This window comes from Mycetomoellerius zeteki, unplaced genomic scaffold (assembly GCF_001594055.1).
Source record: "Mycetomoellerius zeteki isolate Tzet28-1 unplaced genomic scaffold, Tzet1.0 scaffold592, whole genome shotgun sequence".
Classification (NCBI taxonomy): Eukaryota; Metazoa; Arthropoda; class Insecta; order Hymenoptera; family Formicidae; genus Mycetomoellerius; species Mycetomoellerius zeteki.
Genome location: NW_017257602.1, coordinates 383,452 through 405,610, shown reverse-complemented (window position 1 = coordinate 405,610; position 22,159 = coordinate 383,452). Strand labels below are relative to the sequence as shown.

At 34.5% G+C, this 22,159-nt stretch overlaps 2 protein-coding genes across 4 annotated transcripts in view; one reads left to right on the top strand and one right to left on the bottom strand.

Moving 5' to 3' along the window:
* LOC108728240 (fibrillin-2) overlaps positions 1 to 3,854 on the top strand; it is a 36,398-nt gene extending 32,544 nt beyond the window's left edge. For 2 of the 3 annotated variants that reach the window (XM_018456705.1, XM_018456704.1), the window contains exons 38-43: positions 78 to 250; positions 373 to 567; positions 708 to 812; positions 927 to 1,076; positions 1,136 to 1,339; positions 1,824 to 2,039. In XM_018456705.1, the coding sequence (XP_018312207.1) occupies positions 78 to 250; positions 373 to 567; positions 708 to 812; positions 927 to 1,076; positions 1,136 to 1,339; positions 1,824 to 2,039 (1,043 nt within the window). Of the gene's footprint in view, positions 1 to 77; positions 251 to 372; positions 568 to 707; positions 813 to 926; positions 1,077 to 1,135; positions 1,340 to 1,823 lie in introns of all 3 variants that reach the window. The other variant, XM_018456707.1, reaches the window with a different exon arrangement.
* Positions 3,855 to 6,818: 2,964 nt separating this feature from the next.
* On the bottom strand, positions 6,819 to 9,807 carry LOC108728235 (aldose 1-epimerase). Its single transcript, XM_018456702.1, has 7 exons — positions 9,560 to 9,807; positions 9,185 to 9,315; positions 8,793 to 8,986; positions 8,540 to 8,713; positions 7,716 to 7,945; positions 7,435 to 7,600; positions 6,819 to 7,044 (listed from the first exon to the last, which is right to left on the bottom strand). Exons 1-7 carry the CDS (start codon positions 9,655 to 9,657, stop codon positions 6,841 to 6,843), a joined length of 1,197 nt encoding a protein of 398 aa, XP_018312204.1. The 5' UTR covers positions 9,658 to 9,807; the 3' UTR covers positions 6,819 to 6,840.
* Positions 9,808 to 22,159: the final 12,352 nt, after the last annotated feature.

Here is a 22,159-nt window from a genome sequence, read left to right as displayed (position 1 = left end):
TTCACTATAAAATTCCCATCTAAATAATATTTTATAATTTCGCGCGCTGTATTTTTTATAATATAATTTTCTTCTAGATATAAACGAATGCGATCAACCAGGCATTTGCCCGAAACCTGGCAAATGTATTAATACCTTGGGAAGTTTCCAATGTATTTGCCCAAGAGGTTTCAAACTAGATCATACCGGACAATTCTGTACGGATTACAACGAATGTGCTGACGATGCTAATTGTGAACACGGTTGTCAGGTAAATATTTGAGTTTCTCTATCTAGGATTTCCAATAATATAACTGTTATTCTTTCTTTTATTCTTGATTTTAAAAAAGTTTTTGTATGCTTTCTGTCACAGTATGCAATTATTCTTTTTAGAATCTAATGGGGACTTACCGCTGTGGCTGTCCGGATGGTTTTGTTCAACATATTTATCATAACCAGTGTATAGATGAGAATGAATGCAATACTTCGCCATGCGGAGACAATACCTGTATTAACACCATTGGCAGTTACAAATGCGGCTGCCCGGACGGATATCAGTTTGACAACAATTTGGCAATTTGTGTGCAAGTAAAGTGAATCTTATACTTTTGTTTTAATTCCATATATCTTCGAAACTATTTTTAAGTTTCCTTTGTTAGTTTTTATCTTTTTAAACCAGTCAAAATGTAAAAAAAATATATTATTTTTTGTTACGTTTGTTTTCAAAGGTAAGCGCTGGATGTTTTGGAAGTCCATGTGCCTTCGGTTGTACCCCCAACGGAGCTCATGGATTTATTTGTGGCTGCCCGACTGGTTATCAGCGAATAGGACAGGTCTGTTTTTTACTCGTATCATCCACACATGATAACGAAAAACTCCAAAATTACATATTTTAAAAATATCTAACAAGATGTGGGATTATTTATTTTTTGAAAAATGTACTGCAGGGTCACTGCCTGTCTACGATTAATCCATCGCTTCAAGGACGATACGATGATATCGGTAACGTGCCGACTTTCCAAATCAATCCTGATCCTTATCATATACCGCCGGCTGATGATAAGACGATTTCTACTGAAGGCTGTTTCTCATGCAAGGTATGCATTTATTGCTTCTTTTCTATCGTAGTAATGCGGTAACACGATTTTCAAATTAGGTAAATGGAAAAGAACGGCATAGAAGAGGCGCTAGGAACAAATTGGCAAACGGAAGAATCAGGACGAGTGGAGGCAAGATAAAGAAGAAACATCGCAACGCCAGGCCGAAGAGGCATCATCACGGAACGGAGCACATACTCAAGATAAGTCTGCGTCAGACAAGACATCGTATGCGGATTATCAAGCTGCAATCTGCTATAGAGGTAATTTTTGCGTAATTTCGATCGATTTTAAAATGAATTTCATCTTAAGAGATACTCGGTAAAAAGAAGTTCTCAAAATATTTAAAAAAAATTTTCATGTCTTTATGAAGATTACGAAAAATATTTTTAATTTCTTCAGGTTTTATAAGTTTTTTTCAGAAATTATAGAATGAGAAATCTTAGAATGTATCAGAACATATATAAAAATTGTTTAAAAAATGTAGATTTACTCGGTTTTGCATTCCTCAAAAGTATTTTAATTTGTAAAAATCCGAGAAATTTTCTAAAAAGTCATAAAATTATATGAAGGTTCTGAAAAATTCAGAAATTTATGTAGAAATTTCGAAAAATTATATAGAATAACTCTAAGAAAAATATTCGCCAGGGATCTAACTTGAGATTTCGTTACGAAGCTATTTGATACCATTGTAGCTGTAATTGCGAGCTTTTCGATCGAAAATAATCGACAATTATTACTCTACAGGACGAAGACGTAGATTATACTATCGTGCGGGGCAACGACAATGGACACTTTGAGATCGTCAAGGAACGCGGTGTTTCCGCCCTACACTTCCGGCACCGGCTGAAAAGTCCCGGCGAGTTTCGTTTAGTTATCCACGGTCGTCCTAAAAACACGACAACGAGAACAGAATGGGAGAAACCGCTGACTTTCACGGTCCGTCTCATAGTCACAGAATAAGATCGTCGGAAAAAGGATCCAAAATAATCGGATTGTGTTAGAAAATCACTGCCCGACACTGCGTAACGCTTTTTCTTAGTCAATTTTGCGTAATTATCTCAAGCTACGGCAAAGTATTAAAAGCACCAACGTACGTAAGAGAGGGAAGCGAATACAGGATGACACGTACAGTCAGTAATAGAAGAGCGTAGTTAGCAGTTCTCTGAAAGAAACCGAATATATTAAAAATTAAATATATTGTTGCACTGCACCCGTGTGACCGTTACGCGATAACGCACTCACGTAAGCACCTCTGGGCCTTAAGAAATAAAGAAACACTCGTTACAAAAGAACAGGGCTCTTTATTCAGAAACAGAATACAGCATACGAAAGTATAGAGCAAAAACGGACAAAGCACGTCCGAACACGACGACGTTTTAGCCTCAAATCTGATCTTGTTGAAACAAACAAACTTCTCATCGTCCCGACGATCTTTGATGTCACGGGTATCGACACGGCACAGGTGTTACACCGCCCTCTTGTAGATTGTCGTCCCGACAATAGTGGCTTCCACAAGGACAACGTTGGCTCTCCTCTAAAGGAATCCCGGGCTCCCGACCAGCTTCCTGGTCCCTTACTGTACTGCTGCCACAGTTTGCCGAAGCACTGGTCTTTCTGGAGCCCATTTCTTTTTGACTAGGGTTTCTTTTTCCTTCTGAGCACGGGACCCCTCTTCAGTTCCTCCCTGGAAAGTAGCTAATCTTCTGGAGGAACAGGCTCAGGGCATCCTCTCATTTTCTCGAAGGAAATTCTAATTTTTTTGCCTCTCCTCTTGAGGTCTTGCGTTCTCGTCTCTTCTTTTTTCAGATAGAGGACGGAGTCTCTCATGCGTCTCATGAGATTTTCTGCTAAAGTTTTAGGTAGAAACCTCCAAACTTTCGAATGTGCTAAAGATGCTTCAAAATAAATATTCGTGTTTCTCAAAGCTTTATCTTCGTGATTGATCAGATATTTGTAATCGGATTTGCATCCGAAGATTGGGTAGGTCAATCCATCGAATGTTATTTTTACATTTGTAAACATTTTGTAAAAAGCATGTCTCAGAAAGCATGATGAAAAGCTATAATTAATGATAATGGTTAATGATGCCATAATTAAGTAAACGCATTTTAGTGAATGTAATGTACTTTTAAAATATATAACTTTAATTTTTAATATACGATTTCTTTCGGAGAATTGTTGACTACGCCCTTGTACTACTGATTGTAAAAATCAGAAATCGGCAAAAGAGAACATCCTTTTCTCAAGCAAGTTTAAAATTTTTAATAAAACAACGATTGACGTGGAGCGCCTTGACCTTTTGTGTTCAATTGCGTGCGGAATGCATTATTTAACTGCCAGATAAATATATTATGTTACAAACGATTCTTTACGACTGCTATCTTACGATGTTTTCGTTATTTTCACACTGCCAATACACCCAATCTTATCTAGGAACGATATTCATAGTTCGACCTAACATTCAAAATCATCTCAAGTCTGATCATGGATATTAATTTTAAAGGGATGCTGAAGTGACGGCCAAACTTGATCAATGTCGATAGTATAGACTTTTTTAATTTCAAATTATAAAAATATCAATAGTGATATTTTTGATTTATAAATATGAATAAACTCAGTATTGTTCGTTCACATAATCCGACGGGTGATACGGTATCATTTTGTTACGAGTTATAGAATTTTTGTATTAAGAAAACGCCTATATCAGATGACAACTCTACTAATTGAAAAATGTAAGTCTTTAGTTTTTTCGATTTTAGTATAAAGTCCACTGCAGCACCAAATTTGTGCATAAAAGTATTAAAATACTTAAGTTTATCAAAAAATAATTTACGAGATATTTTATATTTTATGTTAAAATAAATTAACAGAATATCTTGGACATAACTATAATTTTTCGTTATCTCTACCTTATTGCCTTTTATATTATAATACTTTTATATGCAAAATATTATTAGAGAAATCTAAAAAATTTTTATGTAAAACAGATCATATAACTCCATTTAAAGAAATGGCCATAACTTTCATATAACTATAAAAAAATTTTTTTCGTAAATTGATTTTTGTACCATTATTTGTGCCCCGTCAAGTTATACAACTTTTGTCTGAACATATCTTTTATTGAACTTTATCTTACAAAGATGTAAGAGATGATCACGTTAAATGAATTACCTTGTATAAGATCAGATTATGAATACCGACCTAAAACTTGATGTTTTATCTTTCCGGATAATCAAGAATTTATATATAGAAATAATGTTAATAAATATTCTATCGGTGTTAATTAATCGCTAACGTTCATTAAAAATCAATAGTTAGAAATTCATAATCAATAATTCTCTGTGCGTCGTTAAGAAAAAAGTGTTCTAACAATTTACTGCCTATAATTATTACGTAAATATAATACGATTAAATTAGAAGTAACATGCTAGAGATGTACAAACGCTAGATTACTATAGCTTTAAGCGAGCGAACGCACGTGTACACATATACAAAAGAAGATATAGCTTTATATATTTATAAATTTTAGCTTGGAACGCGGCACGAATGTAGTCACATGTACAAAATCAGTACACTTTGTGCTTAAACCTCAAAGAGAATTTCTTATTACATACCACCAACATATGGTCGCTTATATAATGTATCTACGTTATTACTTCGTGGCCTACATCATAGTAAGAATTTTAATTATGTATAATATACTAAAAAACATGTTAGTATAATAAAGATGCGAATAGAGTTTATTTAAAGCGATTTTCTTTCTCTTTCTTTCTTGCACAAAAATTATGACATTTAGCAAAAGTCCTTATTTTTATATTGTTAAATATATTGTTTCTCATGTTTCTCTTTCAGTGGGGTATATAAATATGCAAATATTTTCATTATCATTAAAGCAATTTTATTTATTCATATCTCATAAACAAGAATGTATTTTCAACACACTGTGATCCTCTAACAGAATAGATATTCGACTGAATTCCGGAACAATGTCTAAAAAAAAGCTGAGTAAAAAAAGGAAAAACAGGAGCAAAAAGGAAAAGGAACTGTAAGGGAAAAATAGTGATAATAATTATGATTTTTATGTTATTGTCCGAGTTTGATTATCAATAGAGATGGTAACTGCAGAGAAAAAATGGTAATTTTTCGGCAATATATAAGATATTATAGCACATTAAAAGTATGCTTACTTATTTATGCAGCATTTAAATAATAAAAAAATCACGAACTTAATAATAAATTATCGAAATATTTAATTGTTAATAATTGTAAATTTTTATTAATTGTCGGTAATATCATCGTTCTTCAATTATTACCGGGCACCTGGGGCTCCATTGATAGTTACGAAAATTTACCCAAGTCCGACAATCTTTAATAGTATATCTCGTCAGTGAAAATACTAAAGCCAAACAAAACTATTCCCAAATAATTGAGTAATCGGACAACTTCCATATCACGTTGAAAAAACCAGTTCTCGTCCGATCACTGAAGTCAAGCAACGTTGAGCACGGTTAGTACTTGGATGGGTGACCGCTTGGGAACACCGTGTGATGTTGTCCCTTATTTTTTTTTATTTTTTGCCAAGCTGAAAGAAGACTATATGTTGAGATATTATGGATTAATTAAGAATTGATCATTGATTCTTTTGATGACTTTAATACTCTCATTTAATAGCTCTTTCATAATTACAGAGAGAAGTCATGTTATGTAAAAGAAGTTGTACAATTTTATTTTTTTAAATAGTCATAACATTCATATAACTATGCAAAATCAATTTCCGAAGAAATCAATTTTTGCATAGTTATATGAATGTTATGACTATTTAAAAAAATAAAATTGTACAACTTCTTTTACATAACATGACTTCTCTCTGTAATTATGAAAGAGCTATTAAATGAGAGTATTAAAGTCATCAAAAGAATCAATGATCAATTCTTAATTAATCCATAATATCTCAACATATAGTCTTCTTTCAGCTTGGCAAAAAATAAAAAAAAATAAGGGACAACATCACACGGTGTTCCCAAGCGGTCACCCATCCAAGTACTAACCGTGCTCAACGTTGCTTGACTTCAGTGATCGGACGAGAACTGGTTTTTTCAACGTGATATGGAAGTTGTCCGATTACTCAATTATTTGGGAATAGTTTTGTTTGGCTTTAGTATTTTCACTGACGAGATATACTATTAAAGATTGTCGGACTTGGGTAAATTTTCGTAACTATCAATGGAGCCCCAGGTGCCCGGTAATAATTGAAGAACGATGATTGTAAATTTTCGTAACTATCAATGGAGCCCCGAGCTCCATTACTTGTAGCTTATCAGACCTTTTGTCTGAACATTGTTGCAATAATATATTGTAATGTTTCCTACAAAATATTAGAATTACAATATTTCACAATATTGTTGCAGTATTTCAAATAAAATATTTATTAGAATTTCAATATTACAGCAATATTATTGTAATTTTTGTATTATAATATTACGCACTATTAAAATATTGCTGCAGCAATATTTTATGTTGTAGAGGTAATTATATAGTTTTATAAAAGATGTCTTTTGTATATTTAAAAAATTTTTATCATTACAAGCGATATTTAATATATTGTAGGTTACCAAATTGTGTCTTGTTTATTACTAAACATGGTAAGCTTGTAACAAATTTTATGATAAAATGGAACGAAAGATTCTCTCCATACAAGGTAAAAATTAAACATTAAAAAAGAGAGAGAGAGAAAAATAAATTAAAATAATACAAAAATGTTTTAATCTTCGAAAAGCACTCCAAACTTGTATGTCATGTCGTGCATATACATTTTTCCGGGATACAGCATGCAGGACGGAAAGTATTCGATATTACCAGCATTAGGATAATTCTGGGGTGATAAAGCAAATCCGCCATGACGACGATAGGGAACACCTCCTTTGCCATAAACTTCCGTTGCTTTCTCCTTTGTAATTTCCTTCGTCTATTCAAAATGTAATATTTTCAATAACTAAAAAATATATTTAAGCTTTTTATATCAAAAAATATCAAACTTTTAAATCTCGATAGAAATTCAAGACACTCTAATAAAAAAATATTTCACTGTTAAAACAGATGCAACGAAATTAAGAAAAGTTAATTTATATATTGACTATCAAACAGCTTAACATCTTTTACCTTTAGAATTAAATTAAAACTATTTAAAAAAATATTCTTTTTTTATTGTTAAAGATATTATAACATTTTTACAGCTCCATGAAGATTAAATCGACAAAACTACATTATTAATTTATATTATTTCATTTAATTTCAATATTGATCTTATTATATTTTAAAAATAAGATAAATACTTAATTACAATCACACAGTTTACCGATTTCCAGGAATTAATTTGCGCATTTTCGCAGCCTCTCCATTCATGATCTTCTAAATCAGGAGGATAAATATGTTGATGTGGTAATTCGTTTCCTGTATAAACTTGTAATCCAGGATTATTCGAGTAAACCTCCAAAAATCGTCCGGAAGTAGAATGCAAAATTCTTTTCATACAATTTATAAAATAAATTGATTAAAAAAAAACATCTTGCGTTATATAGAATACATTACAATGCATAAAATACTACAATTCGACGTCAGATAATGTTAGAAGATTACCGAGCGTGGAAACGATAACACCAGCTGCTGGGACTGTTGACGCATAAATTGTGGTTGTATCCACCACCCGGTATATCATATAATCGACGTTGGTTCAACTGTGCTGGTAAACGTAGTTCGCATGCTGTACCATCCACCGGACATATAACACTCCGTAAGTTATTCTTGAAGATCCAACTGTCGGCATTGACCGTGAGGACGTGTTTCTTCAATTCTTTCGAACCTGTACCCTACCAAATTGTCTCTCAGTGTCGTCTTACAATTAGGGAGAAGCTATAGTAGCACATAGAAAAAGCAATAAAACGTAAGCAATAAGCAAATCGATATTTTTTTTATTTCTTACTGTTTACATTATGCCTTGTGTTTTCTACTATCATTGGCTGACTCGCTTATTGCTTACGTTTTTTTGTGTGCCATAGGCTTTAGAAGTTTCCTAGACAAATAGTTTCAATTGAAAAATAAATTTTAACTTCTAAGTTTAGATTTCTGATCCTTCCCTCCCCCAACTAATTTTATAAATTCTGTACGCCCTTTTAATTTTTAAAAATAATGAAATACTTTCATAATAAAGTTGAAAGTTTCATAATCATAAATTGTATAAAAATTTCAAAAAATTATTGCACTATGTATAAATTGATGAGGCAACAATTTAATTGATATTAATTTTCTATGATTTAGAAAATTCGTACATCCGAAGCTAAAAAGATAATTCGAATATATTATTTATATTAGCTTTTTTTTATTATAAATCCTATATTCCTATCTCAGATAAATATTGCTATTCTTAAGAAAAAAAAGATCAATTCTTTGTACTAATGTCTTACATGTCCTGCGAGATTGAACAAACAGTAATTAGTAATGTTGACGGGAGTAGAACTTGTGCTGGTGGCACGAATGTTAATGTGAAGTTGATTATCGTCCGTCCAGGTGTATTTAATTTGCGTTAACACACCACTGGGATATCTTTGGCTATGTCTTTGGCTCAAATGCGACATCACCTCGTCGAAGAACAATATAAAACAAGCAATAATTTTAACAATTCCGTAGCTCACTTTCAGGGAATAAGTTACATCGTACCACTCGATTGTTCACTATCTGCGACTGCCAATTAGTATTGTCGAACGCGACCGTACCGCCATTGAAACGATCCTTTCCAGCCCTGTCATTAATCGACAAAGGATAAATTACGTTGTCGAGATGCATCGTACCACCGGAAATGCAATTGGCAACGCGATCAATGATGCTTCCCATGTATCTATTCTTCAAATATCCTAATTATTGTTAGCAACATTAGTAAATACTCAATTAAAATATGAACTATGTGTACTAAGTATTTTAATATTATCATAATTTCAAATGTAATTCAATCAAAAAGAGGAAGATGTCATATAACATGATGAGACAACATGATCTAATTAACACGCTCAATTAACCTGCTCTTAAAAGACTATGCTTGTTCAAAACTTTACCATCTATATCATCGAATCCTAAAACAACGTCCGCCAGTTTACCATCTCGATTAGGAACTTTGATTGATTGAATACTAGCACCCCAGGATATCAGACGAACAATCGCCTTGTGTTTATTCGTTAGAGTGTACCTGTTCATGTCAGAGGAGACATTTACGATCAGTATAACATATTAATTAAATAGAGAGTTTTCTAATGTACAAAAAATACTTAGATTGCTTATTTTTATTAATTGTCTATTCGAATTTATAGCAGAGAAAAGAAATTCGTCATTGTGTCTACAGAATGTCTAACTTTTGCTCCAATAATAGTTATATTCCAAATAAAACGATTCAAACTGTAGCTTTTGCATAATTAACGATAATCTTGTAATACCTTCTGACGATTTCGCGCGATTTTTCCAATTCAGTACCAGGTGACCTTGGCACAAATCCAAAGCCGTCCTCTTCAATCAAAGTATCTCCGAAAGACATGATTCAACGCTCAAGTAAATATTGAAACTTTAAGAACTAATTATTCTTTCCTTTCATTCTTTAAATTACATTACTTGAGCTACATCATGATTTGTTGTGATCAAAGAAAATCTGATTGAAATGATTACGCTGAAATTTGATTTTGAGAGAAATGTCTAGCCTCAAATTTAAAGTATTGAAGTCAGCAACTTCAAATGCATACATCCAAACTTCCGTTTTATTAATGTAAATTATCGTCAATTTCTCCGTTTTGTCATCTTGATATTTTTATACAAATGTGGAATATTTGCGAATAAATTAATTGCGATTCTTATTCAATATAAAGATATAATTAAATTTTAGTTACACAGTTGGAAAAAATGTGTTAAATTTAACATAAATTGCATGTCCCAAATGGTCCACTCAAATTTTTGAATTAATTTTACACAAGATGAATATGTTAGAACGTAACACAAATATTATATAAGAGAATAAATACAAAGAAAGATAACATCGATTGTAAACCGTAGGAACATATTTTTTTTTAGAAAATTAACATTTATGATATGTTAAATTAACACATATTTCATTCATTTGTCTTAGAATTTACGTTTTAAAACACATTGTTTTTATGTTACTCGTTCACTTACTCATAAATTGTGTCATTTTGACACTAAGAAACATTGAATATTAATTTCACAAAAAATCTTTAAATAACATAATCACATTATGTTAAATTAACACTCGAATATGTTAAAAAATTCAACACAAACTGTTAACACAAACGTGAATGGACCGTTCCAACACAAATACACAAATTTTTTTACTGTGTATGACATTTGAAGAGTGACGGGATAAAAAGAAAAATTGATTTTTACATTTAATTTTTAATATTTTAGTTATAAATTAAATTTAAAACCAACACAATTCTCATAAATAGTATATATAAATAAACGTACTTTACATTATCTAGCAATCTATATTATTTAAAATTTTATCAAATGACATTTATTTTTTACAAGTGTTTTAAAAAATTTAGCAGCAGTTTTCAATAGCCACCGAGATGCTATTGATCCCAAACGACCACCATAGTAACTATATAACGAATTAATCATTTTGAATTAATATATTTTAGGACGCTTGCACGGAATGCTAGAGATCTGGGTTCGACTCCCAGCTGAGGTAATATTTTTCTCAATAAATAAATTTATTTACAAATTTCCAGTATATCAAGATCTTTTTAACAGATGCCTCTATTGAGCATCTATTAAAGATTTAATTTAATTGTGATATTACTACAGTAGTTTAGCTGCATTTTTGAAAAAAATTAATTCGGCACGCAGTTCAAATGACTACAAATATAGTATATATGTATGTACAAATTCACATGGAATTATTTAAACACTAAAGATCCAGCTTCATTATGGGACTTTATTAATTTACTATTGATTATATTTTCATATGTATGCTCCAATAAGATTCTTATTGTTTAATATATTTTGGTTACTAATATACATTTGAATACCTATCACTAACTCTCATCTTCTGTCTTTCTAGTTGTCTCTCGGCAATAAAGAGATAGAACTTACAAACGTATACATATAAAGATACATTGATGAATATTCCGAAAGCACATTTCAACCTTTAATTCGACGTATTGTAGTTGTCCACATTCTGCAGACAACCAACCTCCCGCTTCCCTCTTCTCGATAGTGCCGCCGGTGCGTGTCGGAAAAAAATCATGGATCGCGGTACCACACACGATTCGATTATCTCGAGGGATACCGCTCCCTTTATCGCTCCCGGTTCGCGCCCTGATCGGGAGAGCCCCCGACTACCCCGCTACCGCGCCGTGCTTTAGAACAGTCGATGGAAATAATTACATTAATGGCGTCGCCGACAAGAGAGCGGCACAACCCGGGCGCCACCTCTTCCCTCCTCCCTCACTTGGAAGGCATCCCTCGAATGGGAGCGGAGCAAGCACCTCGACGGAAACGTAACGCTCCCTGCACCCCTGCTAACGCCGCGCCGCGGCGCGAATTGTACAGAATGGCGCGTTCGCACCATCTCGCGCGGCGCGGAGCGGGCGCGAGCAAACCCGCGCGAGCTTTCTTCGTCACAATAGCGTAATGCCATTCTCGACGCGGTAACGCGACAATGGCGCCGCATCCCGCTGCTGGAAAGTAATTATCTTAATGTTCTGACGAGCCGGCGCGGAATGGAGACACTCGCTGGAAACGACGACAACGCCGACGACAATTCGTCGTCGAGAACGAAGGGGGAGGAAGGGTTTGGTGGCTCCCGGGGCGGATTCGTCTTGCGTCAACCCGTTCTAGTCGCCGGGAATGGCGAGTGTGAAATGCGATCGATATGGGAAAACCGCGAATCCCGATGGTTTGCTCGTTTGCGCAAAGTGGCGCATTTAGTTGTTATTGTTAAATTAAATTACATACACAATCCCTTATGCTAAACAAAGACTAGGACAGATATTTCACATATTTCGTTCGTTTCTAATCTTTCTCATTATGATAAAATAATTCTTATTCTGATAAGATTTGCTTACGAATGTAAAGAAATTTGCAAAGGACTATGCCCAGTTTTATAGGGGAATTTGGGCCCGGATGAACAACTTTGAGACATGCCTAAAATTTTAAGGTATCAAAAGAGAATAAAAAATTTCATAAGCCTAACTTTAGAGGAGAGGCTTCCTGAGTGCTAGAACTATCCAAAGCTCGCTATTATGACCATACACCACTAGTCTTATCCAATTTCTTTGCCAGCAAGAACAGTTAATGATGTTTTTTTACTTTTAGAGAGTTCCGATGAGAAAGCTGAAGAGAGATAAGGTTCATATATTGATCACATTTCAATTAGGCAGTTAAAACCTTTTGTTTCATACTTTGAGTGTCTCTCTCCCCTCTTCTCATCGATTAATATATATCACTCGTAACTATTTATTTGGAGTCCGAAAAAGGTTTTAGTTGTCTTCGTCAAGATTGGACATATTCCAGATACTAGATGATTCGAGAAATCAAATAAAACCAGTCCTACATGGTACACAATACATGGTCATAATAGCGAATTTTGAACAATTGTAGCACTTCGCGAGGGACTCATTTTACAAAGTTGTGCATATGGAACTTTTTAATCCTTTTTTGATGCTCTATAATCTTAGGCTAGGTCTCAATGCTGTTCAGCCGGGGCCCAAACTGGGCATAGTCCTTTATTGCGTATAATTATGCAAAATTGTTTAGCATTTTTCAATTCGTAATTCAGTTGAAGAAGCTCGAGCCTCGATCTTATATATCGTCAAATCAATATTCACATGGAGAGAAGAGAAAAGTTTTAATCCTAATGTATATACCGCGCTGTCAATCAATCTGATTCATCTCGACGTTGATTCGTTTAGGAGAAAAAGAACGCGAGTTTTTTCTTCGTTCAACACAGTAATATATTTTCAGGGAATGCTTTTCTATATGATATACATACGATATCAGAACACATCTGTAAATCCCCGCGATTCGTGTGCCTCGTGAGCGCAACCTCACTCCCTATCGATTATACGGAAAATTGTGCAGAATCCGAAGACCTCGACAGAAGAGGAATCCATAATTCCATTGGTGCGCCTGCAAGCGAGTGATCCTTTGTCACAGGTCCCAGAATGGTGGAAAGAGGGTAGTACGGAACCAGTCAGAGAGAGCGCAAAGAGAGACAGAGAGAGAGAGAGAGGGAGAGAGAGAGAGAGAGAGAGAGAGAGAGAGAGAGAGAGAGGGAGAGAGAGAGAGAAAACGCATGTTTTACCGTGACCACGCAGTTCGTATTAACCCCCTTCTATTCTAGCACCCAATCCCTTCCTCCCCTCTCACTCGCCCTTCTCTTTCCGATCTCAATTAGTCATTACGTCTCACGGCATAGCGATGCCCTTCTCGAAACTCCCTCTACGTCCGCGCTTGGTTTCCGCATTAATTGCGTCTCGACGTCGCGCACTCCCCCTGTCCTCTCCCTTTATACAGGGTGTTTTCAAAAGGATTAGTGTCGACGCCACGAGCCGCATAATTCGACCAAAACCCTTACTCCACCCTCGGAGAAATCAAATCGGCAGCTAATCCATCCTTAACTCAAATGCGCGCTTAACTCAAATCTTTGCGAAGCTTTCTAAGAATTGTCGGAGCAATATTTCCCGAGCTGTTTTGTACGTATTAATGACGTCATCGTTTTGTCTCCGCCAAAGACGATCTGAATGCTGATTTGCAAAACTCAGATCCGTTTTCGTTTTTTCTTCGTTCTTTCGAGCAACCTTCAAGAAGGAAAAAGAGATTCGAGCACCCGTCGAAACTTAACCATTTCGTATTCCGGCGAAATCGAATCTCGAGGATCTAATCCGCTACGTTGTCTCGAGCGCACCCTCCGGATTTCTAAAACTTTCGTCCGGCTCTTACAGAAGAAACACCCCGTAGATCGCACACGTGCACGTGTGCCTACTGTGTGCACGCGGCGGATTTCAACGCAAGTCGTACGAACGGGTTCTAGGGTTGCACTTGGTCGACCCTTTCCGCTTCCCTCCCTCTGTCCACTCCCTTCCGTCCTCTTTCTCTCTCTTCGTCCGATCTCCATCGTCGCTGGATATAACCCACCCATCTACGAAACCGGGGAGGTAGTCGCTAATTACGCAACGCGTTCGTGCGTGCTCTTCGGGGGTGGCGACGTGGCACCGCGATGGATCCGGATTTCTCTCCTACACTCCCTCCCCCTTCCTTCTCTCTCGCTCTCTATTGCGCACCCGTGATCTCGCACGGACTCTCCTGAACCTGTGCCCTTACTCTCCCTATGTTACACCCTGTTAAGCTGCGTTCCCAACGAGCGAGCGCAAACAACTCATAATTTGAATTAATTGTAACGACATTTAAAACATATATTTATTAGTAATTTTTTTAATTCTATAAAAATGGAAGTTTATTGAATTACAAGTAAAAAATATAAATCAGGCAATATTATAATTATGATAATTACAATTATTTGAATTATCGAAAATTTCAGATTAGAAAGACTTCCGCAATTTTTGATCCGTCTGCGAATTTTTGAAATATTCCGGAATATTCAAAAATATTTAGTTCTGAGAATCTCTGGATTTTTTGCAATAGTGATAAATAATTTTAGCACCTCGGAAATGTACATAAGTGATAATCTCTCAAGAGAGTGTCAGTGTGAACGGAGGTTTATCTCTATCTGCTTTCACACACCTTCGCGATCGCCCATAATCAGCCAAACGCAGCGCTTCACCTGCTGCGAGCTAGCAGGACAAAGCTTCCAGCAGTTCCTGCCGGCTTGACATCTCGTCTCGTCGGTCGAGCAATCAACTTAATTTGCAGGATCAATGTCGGGAAAGTTACATGGATAATCCCCCGCACATCCGAATTACACGCTCCGCCTGTATAGAAAAGACGTTACATCGTCTCAAGCCGGGAGTATTATTAATTAGCTATATCCTAATTGACATCTAAGCCAAATCATCGGATTTTTACTGCTTATCGAATAAGATCATAATAATTATTCTGAATTATTAAACACGTCTTAAATTGATGTAATAAAATCCTGGAATGAGGGAAAATTAAGTTTATTATTTATTTTTGGATATATAATTCATTTCCACATATACGATCATTTATTAATTATTAAACCGAAAAGGATGTTTTTGGTATATTTTACAAATATAATAGATTCTGTCTGTTGTAAGTGTTATTTTATTGAAATATATTTCCATATTAATATATTTTGCAAGAATTTTTATTGTATATTTTCTCACTTATAACGTCACAATCTAAGATAATAGTGGTGAGTGAACAGGATTCATAGGATACAAAATGAGAAAATTAACGTTTATCATCAATAGATAATAGATAATTTTCAAATGCGTTAAATATTCATTAAATGAGACACTCGGGTTTTGTATCTCTGCTTGAGAGTCCTCTAGATTTTAATCTAGAATAAAATCTAAGAGCGATCATTAATGCGAGGACAACGAATTTTCATGGACGGGCACGAATGAAAACCTGCGAGAAAGAGGAGGGAGAAACGCACGAAGAGAAGGGAGAACAATATCGGGCGGGCTATACTTAAATTACCTAGGAAGCATTCATACGTGGGATAAGCATTGTCATCCCAGGGGATTGTCTCGCAGACACCTCACGGGCACGCTTTGTACTGCGGGGGTGCCGCAGGAGTAGAAGAAGCTTGAGGGGTTAGGGGAGGGGGGAGAGAGAAACCTTTATTAGGTAGATAAGCGAGATGCGAGTGCGTTATATAGATGCCCATCCTCGTTTTACTCACTTCAATGCCTATTTTTTTTGAAAGAGCCTCCCCTCTCTCCTCTTCGTTCTCCGCCTCCTCCTCCTCCTCCACCACCTCTTCGTCGACCGGGCAGGGAAAGAAGGGAACGGGGGAATGGGGGTGGACGACGGCGAGGACATGAGATAATTGGTATTTTGTCTCGCCGAATCCTTTGTGCCTCGAGTTTTAATTGACTTCGAGATTTTTCAATACCAATTTGCACCCGACTGCATGCGGGTAAGAATGTGTGTACACGCGGATATATATATATGTACATATATACGTATACGTGTGTCTGTACACACGAGGTATTCGCGGAGAGGCCGACGGAATGGCGACCACGTCGCCGGATTTTTTCCGCGACGGAAGAGACGTGCTCCTCGTTTTTCCTTCCGCCACCTTTTGTCGACGCCGCGACGAGGGTGGGTTTTGTTTTTCGGGGTGGCGCACCCCCGACGAGATAATAAATTATTAGCTGACGTACTTGCTTTCCTGGATTTTTTTTTCGTCCAATCGTGCCGAGATCGATGATGAAGTGACAGATGTTTTCGGGAAATATTTCGCGACAGTGAATCTTATAAAAGCAGATCTACTACTTCAAAAAATAATTTTGCATTATAATTTCATTGTATTAAGTTATCATTCTATTAAAGTGTATTATTCTCTTGATTTGGTATTATTGCTAAAATGAATTATGTGTGTTTGATTAGATTATTTAGACTATATAATGATGAATATATGATTATAACTATAGTTTTAAGAAAGCCGCTTTTTTCAAATTGCTGAAAAAAACCGGAAATTTCGGTTTTTTCCGAAAAATTAGTTTTTTGGAAAAATTGCTGTTTTTGCTATGTAAAAGACATAATAAGTAACTTCTAAATTCCTTTATAAAATTAATGCGATCTATGGAATTATGTAGCATTATTTTTATTAAAATTTTTTATCCTTCTATTTTTATAGTAAAACCTTCCTTTAGTACATGGCAAAGCTTAAATAGACAGATTTTTAACTCTAGTTTGTCACATTCCGGTCTAATGAATTCCTCAAGTGTCTCTTTGTTTAGTTTATTTTTTTTCAAATATTTTGTTACGAATTCAATTTAAATCCAAATTATTTTCTAAACCTACTATTATCATATAAACATGAGATGTTTGGACTCTATATTTTTAATTTTTGCATTAATGGTGCAATAGTGTTTGTTTTGTATGTTTTATTGAATACATTATGTGACCTCAATCTTTTATACAATTTCAAAATTTCTGTTAATTTATCCCGCTGTGTACCCTATACACAATTATTTTTTCCACAGAAAAAACTGAGAAGCAAACGTAGTAGCTTTTACGAGCACGCGTGAATTTTTCCAAAATGAATATTTTTACCCTTAGAAAAAAAACCGAAAAAATCCGCGGAAAAATTGGGTTTTTTTCCGATCCTTTAAAACTATAGTTATAACTCAAGTTATGAGCACAAAATTATACAAATATTCATATCTTATATGTAAAGTATTAATAGAATCAGGGGACCATTTTTCTATAAACCAAATAATTAAATTATGTCCTTTCCCCTATTTAATTTTATGAATGCTTCACGCATATTTAGTTGTACGAAGTAAAGTATTATAATTTCCATTAAACAAGTGTTATTATATAACACCAGGTAACAGAATTTTAAGTAAGACCACCAATTAAAATGTATTAAAATAAATAATATGTTCCCACAAGCATTATAGAGGAGAGAGAAGTATTTGATTGCGACGGCGAAAAGACATCGAAAAGCAATCGTAATAGAGATTACACAAAACAACTAATATCGCCGAGAAAGAGAAGCGAACTATTGCGTCTATTCGTTTGCATCGCTGAATGTCCTCCGGGAACCAGGAAGGCGAGAGAGGATGAGTCAGGACGGAGGGCGATTCGAGATTGGGAAAAGGGAACAGGCGCTCTCTCCTTTCGCCGCTTTTCATTCTAATCCAAGTGCCCTGTCGTCGAGAGGATTTTTTGCATTGTACCCACAGATTTCCCATAGGAGGGTAACCGTCAGATTTCGCCTGGCATTGTTTTACAGAAGCTGTCGCTTTCATCCTCTCCTCTCCTCTCCTTTCACACACACATACATCTCGTATACATACTCTCTCTCTCTCTCTCTCTCTCTCTCTCCCTCTCTTTTTACACGTATGCGTGCGTCTATACGTAAACTAAATAGGGTCGAAACTCATTCTGAAGTGTAGACTTTCAATTGATTACTCGTCGACGACGAAAAGACGGCGTAAAGGGGTTGCATGATAAGAAAACAACGCCAAACGTTCACTCAATCATTTTACGTTCGGCAATTTATATCTATGAGATTACCTAAATATCGCTTTAACACATTACATTATGAATTTATTTTACTTATACATTGAAGAGGTTTAAAATTAATATCATTAAGGAGCTCTTAAAGTTGTCTGTATTACCGACTAAATCATAATTTTTGTATAATTACTTTTGTATAATTACTTTTTTCTCTTTTATAGATTCGAAAATCCTTTTTTCAGCATTAAAGTATATGCATTAATACGTGTCTGTAAGATGGAATTTAGGCCAAGACCGACAAAAAATTTTTTTAAGATTTCAATTTCAAAATTTTTTGTCGTTCTAAGCATAAATTCCACCTCACAGACACGTATTAATGCATATATTTTAGTCCTAGAAAAGAATTTTCGAATCTGTAAGGTTCGGAAACATCATCCTCCATGTATCATCATATTCTTGTTTAACATTGAGTGAATAATAAGGATAAAACGATACACGGAGGTACTCGGGTGACGTTTCCGAACGCAGCCTAAAAGAGAAAAAAGTAATTGTTATAAAGATTACGATTTAGTCGGTAATACAGACAGCTTTAGGATCCCCTTAATATCTATCGTTATTAATATCTATTACATATAAAATAGCAGACTATAAGAACTACACATTATAAGAAACTTGTTGTACATGATATCACTTCAAAAACTTTCATTTAAAACTTCTTTTCCCACAAAATAAGAAACGATTACAATAATTAAGATAATAAATATACAGAGTGTCCGAAAAGTTCCGGGACGGCTAAATAATTCCTCAGGAAAACGTTATCGAGAAAAACATTAAAGACAAAAGTTGTAGGGTTCAAAAAGATCTATTTACTATTACAAATACCAAAAGTTTTTTTTCTCAATGTGTACATTAATTTTTATTCATTTATTTTAGAATTAACGGTTTTTTTTATAAATCCACTATTATTTTTATGTTATTTGTTCACTTATTTATAATTATGTCATTCTAATATTAAAAAAATATTAATTTAACACAAAATATTTAAATAACATAATCACTCTTTGTTAAATTAACACTCAAATATATTAAAAATTCAACACAAAAATTTAAACAACGAGCGGTTTTAATATAAGTACAAAATGTGTTTTATTGTTTTAGCGTTATTTTTTAGTAAAAACAAATTGAAAATCCTGGATTTTTTTTTCCGAAGCTATTCTATTCTGTAGGAGATATTTTAAAATAAAGTCTATCTAATCATTGACGTTCTTAACGGATATGCATCTGGAGCTGCGTTTCGTATTCTCACGCACATTACATTAAAACACATGTCAGATATATGTCTTTCTAAAGAACAACATTGATTGTAGGAGATGTATTTCACTTACGCATATTTCCTTCATTAATCTTCGGAGAAAAAAAATTCAGGATTTTTTAACTTATTTTTCACTACATTAGCTATGTAATTAACGAATTATAAAGTACAGTTTATAAGTTTTCATTGTACATGCACATATATATTTTTATTTATCAAATACACTACATTTCAAGTGTATTTCTTTTCAGCAAAAAGTATCACATCTTCACATGTCTTCGATAAAACATTAAGTAATCTTCAATTATATTCACTATACATTCACTATACTTGAAACTTATGTATTAATCACGAACACAAACTTTTAGAGATTATTTCGAAGCTATCGAAAGAAAAAACGATACTTCTACAAAAGAAACTTTCTTCATACTAAAAGCTTAGGACGCATTCACACATTGGAAAAGCAGATAGTGGAAAAGCAGGTAGTGGAAAAGCAGCAAGTAGGAGGTGGAGATGAAACACTAGTTCTACTAGCTGTAGCTAATGAAAACTAGCGCTTTATCCCCACTCCACCATAAGGCAGCATTCTAAAGTTGTTCCTTGAGAATTTCACACCCACTTTTTCCTCCTCCCTACTTATAAATCTATGACATATGTACAGTTAGTAACTAAAAGGTTGCAACACTTTTCTTTTAGATGGGTTTCGGAATATAATGTAACAGTAATAATAATAAAAAAAGGTAATATTCACAAATAGCCTCGATTTTCCTTGGTTAAAATAACAAAATGTATAATATTTTTTTATTGAAAGAGGAAAATTTAGTAAACTTTTTGATTTAACAGTACAATTTTATTCGGCTACTCACCTTTTGTAAAGAATAATATAAAATTGGGTTGCAAGTAAATTAATTTTCTTTTTTGTAATTTCAACAAAATAATCTATTCCTTATTGTAGAACGACACAAGTGTTTAACTCGAGAAGTGTTTCGCGGAGATGACATGTCTTCTCGTAAGAGAGATTCGACGTCCACCAGTATAAAGCGAAGATGATTAGAGATCATATCAGTTTCGTGCACTTTTCAGTTACAACATATATCATAGTGACAGCCATTTTTTCAGAACGATTAGTAATCAATCAATTTAAATCTATAGATATACCCTTGCTAAATAAGCTAGGGAAGTTAAAAAATGCGAAATATAATTTCATTCTGTAGAAATGAGAGAAATATAATTCCAGACAGCACACACAATATTTATGAAATATTTACAAAGTATTTATAAATATTTATAAGATTTATTTTAAATATGTTATAAATATTTTTGTGGTCTTAGATTGCAAAGATTATAAACGTTTATATTTTAATAATATTTCGAATAAAGCTTTATATAAAATATATATGAAATATTTATATAATGTTTAAAAAAATGAATTTTAATAAAAATATTTATCATAAATATTCTGTGCTATCTGGGATATAAGAATATTATACAAAACGATTTTATATACCAACAAATAGTTTTTACGTCAATAAAAAAATTTTGATTATTCATACAAAACATTTTTCTCGCAATCAGTGTAAGTGAAAACGATAATTCTAGTAAGATTGAATTTAAAAATTATGAACATCTTTATCTGATCTTTCGTTCCTTTTTCAGGGCAATTATTGCGCGACATAGCCCCGCGGTTGCAACAGTACTCGAACGAAGCCAGTCAATAACGGCTGGTCTATGCGCTATTTGTACTTCGTCCTATCGAGGTAATCGATAATAATAATTGCAGTCCGTGCGATATATCGCGTCGAAGTGGCCCGCTCCGCTCCGTCGCAAGCTGCAAAGTAGGGTGACAGAGTGCGACGAAGTGGGACGAAGAGCAGCGGAGTTACACGAAAACTGAGATCTGACGACCAATGGTGCACGAGGGGCTGGTCGATGGGTGGTCGACGGATCAACCGGTCGACCTTCGAACAGGACCGGCGAAGCTACGCCCATAAACGCGTGGTTGCGAGTGGGGTATGCAACGGACACGACGGAGAGGGAAGAGATTCCCGAGAACTGAGAAGGACAGTGGCGGCACAATGAGTCAGCTGTCAGGAACGCGAGGCAGCAGTTCACAACAGTGTAAACCCTGGAACTAAGCTAATCTCAAGATGAGCACAGACAGAAGCAGATAGAAAGATGTGCAGCGCGTTTGATCAGTGACTTGGTGATAGAACAATAGTCCCTTAAAAAATTCGATCTATTGATTTCTAATAATTTTTAGTGAAAAAATATTGTTTCATTATAATAGTAATGAAAAACGAAAATCTAAGGCATCTCGATATAACCCTTGTCCTTTAGATTTGAAAAATCTAACAATAAGTGAAAAAAAAGAAGAAGCATCACATTTGTGAAGTAGTTAAGAAGAATCATCTGAAGATTTCTGTGAAAATGTGCAATATATGTTTACAAAAAAAGGTAGACGATCTGTGATTAGATTTTTCTCGTGACAAATGCAAATATTTCAAGAAAATTTAAACTTAGCGAGCAAAGAGACAATATTTTTCGTAAGTTATAAAATTAGTTAGCCAATGAGAACGTGAAGTGAAAGAACTCC

Excerpts from the sequence above, each read along its gene's own strand:
- LOC108728235 (XM_018456702.1), bottom strand. The coding sequence starts at position 9,657 with ATGTCTTTCGGAGATACTTTGATTGAAGAGGACGGCTTTGGATTTGTG. Across the intron at positions 8,987-9,184 it reads AGGATTCGATGATATAGATG|GATATTTGAAGAATAGATAC; the intron begins GTAAAGTTTTGA and ends AACAATAATTAG. Across the intron at positions 7,601-7,715 it reads TGTTATCGTTTCCACGCTCG|AATTTTGCATTCTACTTCCG; the intron begins GTAATCTTCTAA and ends TTGTATGAAAAG.